The sequence below is a fragment of the Siphateles boraxobius genome, unplaced genomic scaffold, assembly GCF_051911475.1.
Source record: "Siphateles boraxobius isolate OS27281-9 unplaced genomic scaffold, OSU_SipBor_1 240, whole genome shotgun sequence".
NCBI classification, from domain to species: domain Eukaryota; kingdom Metazoa; phylum Chordata; class Actinopteri; order Cypriniformes; family Leuciscidae; genus Siphateles; species Siphateles boraxobius.
In genome coordinates, this window is record NW_027508856.1 from 452501 (window position 1) to 460000 (window position 7500).

At 42.0% G+C, this 7500-nt stretch overlaps 2 protein-coding genes across 2 annotated transcripts in view; both read left to right on the top strand.

Annotated features, from left to right (window-relative positions):
- Positions 1-5919, top strand: part of cnga1b (cyclic nucleotide gated channel subunit alpha 1b) — a 16749-nt gene extending 10830 nt beyond the window's left edge. The window contains exons 8-9 of the mRNA XM_077241874.1: positions 1-95; positions 5644-5919. The exon at positions 1-95 is cut by the window's left edge and continues 1056 nt beyond it. Coding sequence (XP_077097989.1) covers positions 1-95; positions 5644-5862 — 314 coding nt within the window. The 3' untranslated portion in view covers positions 5863-5919. The remainder of the gene's footprint in view (positions 96-5643) is intronic.
- Positions 5920-6798: 879 nt separating this feature from the next.
- nfxl1 (nuclear transcription factor, X-box binding-like 1) overlaps positions 6799-7500 on the top strand; it is a 44402-nt gene continuing 43700 nt past the window's right edge. The window contains exons 1-2 of the mRNA XM_077241858.1: positions 6799-6871; positions 7245-7500. The exon at positions 7245-7500 is cut by the window's right edge and continues 29 nt beyond it. Coding sequence (XP_077097973.1) covers positions 7256-7500 — 245 coding nt within the window. The 5' untranslated portion in view covers positions 6799-6871; positions 7245-7255. The remainder of the gene's footprint in view (positions 6872-7244) is intronic.

Consider the following 7500-nt stretch of genomic DNA (forward strand, 5'->3'; position numbering starts at 1 on the left):
TCTGCCTGTCCAAAGACGACCTGATGGAGGCGCTCACCGAATATCCCGACGCTAAGGCCATGCTAGAGGAGAAGGGTCGGCAAATCCTGATGAAGGTACGAGGCGCTTCACATTAAGGGTTCTCAGTCAAAATTGTGTCGTGTTAGCGGCCCATAAGTTAATAACTTATGATATTTGAAACGGAAGTGAATCAGTCAAAACTAACTTTAGTTGGACAATAACTTTATTCTAGAGCTGCTGTAAAGCCTAAACAATCTCTGTTACTGTAATCTCCTATTATCACTGTAAAGCTGCTTTGAAACAGTCCATGTTGTTAAAGCGCTGTGTAAATGAAGGGGACTTGACTGGACTTGAGAGCAGTTGGGCCCTATAAAAGAATATAAAGTTGGGCCCCCTACCACACTCATTCCATTAATAAAATCAATCTCTTGTGGTCCCAAAAGTGTGTGGGCCCTTAGAATCGTCCCAACTTTTTTTTATGCGACTAACCAACTAATAAAATCTTAGTCGTCCAAACCTCTTCTAGTCGGTTAGTCGGCTGTTTAGGGGGCAGTCCTACAGATTACTTTTTCAAGTAACAAGTAAAGTAACGCATTACTTTTTCAATTTACAACAAAACATCTAAGTTACTTTTCAAATAAGCCATGATAGTTACTCCTGTCACAGCTCTCCTGTCCCATGTTTATGTTTGTGTGTGTGTGTGTGTGTGTGTGTGTGTGTGTGTGTGTGTGTGTGTGTGTGTGTGTGTGTGTGTGTGTGTGTGTGTGTGTGTGTGTGTGTGTGTGTGTGTGTGTGTGTGTGTGTGTGTAAACATGATGGTTATTTTAGTTCTAGAGTAAATGTGAAGCATTTATTCATCTCACTTTCACGGAAATATTCAGTATTCGTCAAAATGAATAAAAACAGTAAAATGCAATCTCAGAATTTTACGTACTACTGTACTCTACTGTACTCTACCTCTACTGTATTCGACCTCCTCTACTCTACTGTACTCTACTGTACTCTACTGTACTCTACTGTACTCTACCTCCTCTACTGTAATCTACTGTACTCTACCTCTACTGTATTCTACCTCCTCTACTCTACTGTACTCTACTGTACTCTACCTCCTCTACTGTAATCTACTGCACACTACCTCTACTGTACTCTACCTCCTCTACTCTACTGTACTCTACTGTACTCTACTGCACTCTACCTCCTCTACTCTACTGTACTCTACTGTACTCTACCCCTCTACTCTACTGTAATCTACTGTACACTACCTCTACTGTACTCTACCTCTACTGTACTCTACCTCCTCTACTCTACTGTACTCTACTGTACTCTTTAGTTCTAGAGGACTTCACTTCCTGCTCAGCTACTGTTCGGACGCTCTCTCTTACTGCTCCGCGCTTTGCTCTATCGCTTTTATATTTCTATATTTTATCTCCTTTTATCACCTAATTTTAAATTCAGCAAATCAGCACAGTGCTCAAACGCTTGGATTACTACAAAAAAAGCAGAATTATTTTATTCGACCAGCCTCCCACTAAAAGCTTACATTCCGGGGAAGAGAAAACACAACTGCCTACATTCATAAGGACAAGAAAATGCCGCCTCTGGAATCTACTTGCTGCTCCAACTGCCACAGACTTTTACAAAGGATTGCAATTCTTGAAACAAAGCTAATTGCTGGACTACCAAACCAGACGGAACACACAACAAAGCTTCGCCATGGACGTCGTCAGCATACAGCCGGTGAGTCCCATGAATCTAGTGCTTCTCGACAGGCCATACTGAGTGTAGAGAAACAAGCCGATCGACTTACTAATCGATGGCACAAACAGGGAGCGAGACCCAAAGGCACTCGAGACATCAGATTGTCACGAGCATCACATATTGCCGCAGTAGCATCCTCTACCCCAGATACGGCTCTGACAAGGATTGCAAACACTGGTCTCCTACCACCGCCTATACATCTTGAGAACATATTTTGAAGTATTAATGAATAAACAAATTTGATGAATGTGATCGAACACAGACTGAATCAGCCAGTAGCTAACACTGATGCTAACTGGGGCTCAAGGTCGAGCAGACAGCGGCACTCAGCTCACAGCGCAGCCGGGCCCAGGACTCTGATAGTGGGCGACTCTGTAATCAGAAACATTAATAGCAGGGATACAACAACGTGCTGCCTTCCACAAGCAACAACATCTGATGTAAACAGGGAACTTCAGAACATTCTGATGAAACATAAGACTGCAAATCGACTCATCATTCATGTGGGGAAGAATGATATTCATAAAGAGCAGTCGGAACTTCTTAAAAAGGATTTCAATGAACTTTTTGAAACACTTAAAAGACTGAAAGTTCAAACATTCATCAGTGGACCACTCCCAGCAAGAGGAACAAACAGGTTTTCACGGTTGCTTGGGCTTAATACATGGCTGCAAAAAACCTGCAATATAAAAGGAGTGAACTTTATTGACAACTTCAATCTTTTCTGGAGTCAGAGGCAACAGTTTCAACAGGATGGCCACCACCCAAACAAACTTGGTTCAAGAGTGCTAAAGGACAATATCTACTTCTTTCTCCGTCATCCTTCTGCAATGTGTGCCAATCCACTCTAACCTGAATGGCACACACACACCTGGATACAGTATGAATGACCACAGGACTTCACTTCCGCACCTGAATAGACTTCCGGTTGACGCATCACACAAGGACAGTGATAACACCACTCAGCCACAACAACCTCTGCTCACAGACACAATCTCAGCTGAGCCCTGCCCACAGAGCTCACCACAGACAGACTGTGACTTACTAGCACTGCTACAAGATTCAGCACCCAAGGACGACTTTCTGGAAAACAGCCAGGGAAACCAGGACAGCATATTACAGCCTCCAATAACACCAGAGCAACAATCCCTCTCACCGGAAACATTATCACTCTCTCCAGCATCTCCACTTCTGTGCTTCTCAGAGAAAATGGAACAACTGGTGCATGCTGGAACTAGACTATCCCACTCTTTTGCTGCGAGCCCACAGATACCAACCAAAAAACGCCAGGCCCCACAACCACCAAAGCCTGCGGGCCCAGCTCGCCCTCCCCCTCCTCCTGTGAGAGCTCTTCGGCCTCTGCCACAGCGCCAGGGCCCATACCCTCCTCCAGCGGCTCGAGGTGAACCAAAAACAACTGATACCAGCTCTCAGTGATATGTGTCGGGTCCCCGCTATGATAACAATAACTTTCTCAAATGTTTACAGAACAAGCGGGAACCCAGTGTGCCTGTATCTTTTTCTATTGCTGTTCGAATACATGATAGAAAGTCTAAGGCCTTCAAAAGCCTTACAGCAAACCCATCTAATCTGGTGCCTATTACACGACAAACTAAGATTGCTGTGGGGACAAGAAGTAAGACTGTTAAGTTAGCACTTTTAAACATCCGCTCACTTAAAAATAAATCACTTCTAGTCAACGACTTAATAACCACATACAACCTGGATTTTATGTTGCTAAATGAAACTTGGCCAGAAGAAAGTTGCAGTGCAACAGTCCTCAATGAAACAGCCCCTCCTAACTTTACTTTTATGAGTGTCTGCAGAGCTGTCAGAAGAGGCGGAGGTTTAGCTGCTCTTTATAAAGATTTCTATCAATGTAAGCAAATTTCATTTGGGAATTACCCGTCTTTCGAATATCTGGGTATTGTGTTAAAAGGTGCTCCATGCATTTTACTTATCATTGTTTACAGGCCTCCAAAATACTCTCCAGCTTTTGCTGAGAACTTAACAGAACTGTTATCAACAATTTCCTCAGAGTTTTGACTGTTTTATCATTGCTGGAGATTTTAACATTCACATAGATAATGCAGAAACCAATATGGCAAAAGAAATCGAAACTGTTTTAAAAACTTTCGATCTGACTCAGCATGTACATGGAGCCACACATAATCGTGGACACACTCTAGATTTACTTATCAGTAAGGGTCTAAACATTTCATCAATTGTTATTAAGGATGTAGCACTGTCTGATCATTTCTGTATTTTCTTTGATATATTGATCTCTCCTGCCATTGAAGCTAGATCTGTGTCTGTCAAGAAGAGATGCTTAAATGAGAACACTAGTGTACTATTTATGAAGGCTATATCTTTAACACCAAGCATATCTGCTGACTCTGTTGATTTTCTCCTTGATTGTTTTAACTCAAAAGTTAAGAGTGTAATTGATGATATTGCTCCTGTGAAAGTCAGGAAGAAGAATGGCGGACAAAAAGCACCTTGGAGAAACTCAACAGCAGTGCAAAATATGAAAAGACAATGCAGAAAAGCAGAGCGCATGTGGCGGAAGACAAAACTTGTAGTCCATTATAACATCTACAAAGACAGCATCCATGCATTCAATAAGGAACTAGGCAAAGCTAGACAGACTTTCTTCTCGAATATTATAAACAGCAATATAAACAACACGCGCACTCTTTTTGCTACTGTAGAGAGACTGACAGACCCCCCAAGCCAGATTCCCAGTGAAATGCTCTCAGTGAGAAAGTGCAGTGAGTTTGCTTCTTTCTTCTCTGAAAAATTGTAGCTCTCTCAGTCTCGGCCCCCATCGCTAGCAGATGGTCTGACCCAACACAAATCAGACGCGAAAGATTGGCGCTGTTTAACAGTGCGCGTGCATACGCGCTCAGAAAAAGTGCATCATTTCAGAACAGAACGCCAATGAAATGTTTACCCGCCAAAGCTTTATAGCAGTGGTTTTCAAACTTTTTTATTTTTTTGACGCGTCCCATATAGGCCTATTCTTATACAATGGGGCTAAAGGCGCATTTGACTTTATTATAATTTAAAACACTATTGTGCACAGATGGTGCAAAAATTCAGCTCAGCACTTTTGTTAACAACCGCTTTTGACGATGCAGGTGCACTGGCTGATCCTTGAGCGATCACAACACAAAGTTGATTCTGCACTCTTTTGATCTAGCTATATATACAGGCATGCTAATTAACAGGTTAAACAACCGATCATAAGAATTTTAACCAATTAATACCCTACTATCGTTTGCTGTATGCTTAAAAAATACACTAAAAATATTCCACAACAAATACTTTAAATGTAATGATAGTCAGAACAGAACAAGAATGAAAAAAAATAACTATAAACAAGCCAAAACGAAATAAAAAAGTGAAAGAAAGCGGCGTTGCTCTCGTAACTCTCACGTTTCCATATTTGTAATGTATTTGGATGCTAAACTATTATTTATTATAGGCTTTGTACTTCACTCACGTTAGACTCTTGGATGGTCAAAAATGTGCTTGGAGCAGTGGAGCAGTTACGCTGAATGCACGAATTGTACTACTGACTATTTAAACAGAGCAGTGTCATTTTTATATGTTAGGTTGACTATTTTACTTTGATAATGAACAGGCTGCGATGTCAAGATTGCAATGCTGTGTGTGTGTGTGTATGTGTGTGTGTGTGTGTGTGTGTGTGTGTGTGTGTGTGTGTGTGTGTGTGTGTGTGTGTGTGTGCGTGTGCGTGCGTGCGTGTGTGCGTGTGTGTGTGTGTGAGAGAGTGCTAACCTGTGAACTCGTGTAAACTCACAGTAGCTAGCTAGAAAAAGTAGATTTTCCTGGCCTGATGTAACTGTGAATGTTTCTCCACAGGATAATCTCCTGGATCTGGAGCTGGCCAAGCAGGGCCCGGACCCGAAGGACATGGAGGAGAAGGTGTTGAAGATCGGCGGTGTTCTGGACGAGCTGCAGACCCGCTTCGCACGCCTGCTGGCCCAACACGAGGCGGCTCAGGGCAAGCTGAAGCAGCGGGTCACTAAACTGGAGAAGAAGATCTCAGACTCGGGAGGAGTGGAGATCTCTGAGCCATGAGGCAACGACACACTACACTAACCAGTGTTACAATCCTGAACAGAAGCCTTGTGTGTGTGTGTGTGTGTGTGTGTGTGTGTGTGTGTGTGTGTGTGTGTGTGTGTGTGTGTGTGTGTGTGTGTGTGTGTGTGTGTGTGTGTGTGTGTGTGTGTGGTCAACTGGGGGTCTCTCCTGCCAGCATGTGCTTCAACACTGCAAAATATGGTCTTCTTGCTCAGTATTTTTGTCTTGTTTCCAGTCCAAATATCATTTCTTAAATCAAGAAGCATTTACTAAAGTTGTAAAATGATTAATTAAATAATTTTGATGAATTCCTCAGGAAAACAGGACATAATATCTTGTAATTTTACTACTTTAGTAAATGCATCTTGATTTAAGAAATGTTTGATATTTGGACTTGAAAGAAGACAAAAATACTAAGTAAGAAAATCATTTTTTGCAGTGAAACAACAACATAGAATGAAGAAATCTGCTAAATGCAAATGTAAGATATTGTACAGATGATTTGGTTAGTACTGATTGTATCATGTTCTAAACATGGAATTTATTGTCTTTCATGAGAGAATGTGAGGATAAAATAAATCCATTTTTGTTAGCGGTAGTAGTTTCACTCAAAACTCTTTGTATTTAGAGAGAAACACTAATAATGATGCTGCTCTAGCAATATCAGTTAAAAGTTTAATCAAAGAACTAAATGGGCTGTGAAATTAAAATTAAAACACTTCTTCAATAAAGAATTTCTGACCAACCCCTTTTATATGGCTTTTGTATTTATTCTGTACTTATTTATGCATCTTACTAATAAACTGATAATATAACTGATCATGTAAAAGGCAGACGTGTCTTTTAAACGGCTCCATCTGAACAATGATGGGAGTTGTAGTTTGTTTGAGAGGTTTCCGCCTTACTGTCAACTGTTAAGGACTACATCTCCCGTCTTGCTCTGCGGCGCTGACGTCTTCCGCATGCGCGCCGATTCCTGAGGCGCTCGTCAGAGTGACTCGTGTCGGTAAGACTCTTTATTATTTGAGTAAAATTATTTTTATTTACATTTCGCGTATTTTTAACATAATTATACACTGATTTATTAAATGATCCGGAGAAAGACCAGTCGCTTTTATTTGACAGCTGACATCAATCTGCTCTCCAGTGCTTTCACCTTGTTTACCGTTTATGTCAGTGATTTTGTCGTTTTTCATTTTAGTTCATTTTATTTAACCGAGTTATTTTACCCTTATGTACTATGTTTCGTAAGTAATTTCAATCCTGCTTGGTTAGTACACTGTTTCGTCGTGTTTCATTGGTGATTTACAGCGGTTTGTGAACGTGTCAGATTCAGTCCCACAAGTTTCCCGCCTGTTTGATGACGTGTGTTGTTTTAGGGGTCGTTGTCATGGATCCGGCCTGGAGGCAGCGGGGTCGAGGGCGGGGCCAGGGCAGAGGTCAGGTCACGTGTCCTCCCGGGCCTGTGAGGTCAGAGGTCAGAGGCGTGTCGTCTGAGTCCCGGTTCGAGGAGATCAGGAAGTGTGACCGGGCCGCCGCTCAGCGATTGGCCACTGAGCCGGGCAGCTCTTCCTCTTCCTCTGATGATGATGATGATGATGATGATGATGGGAAGCGAGGGAAAATCCTTCAGTC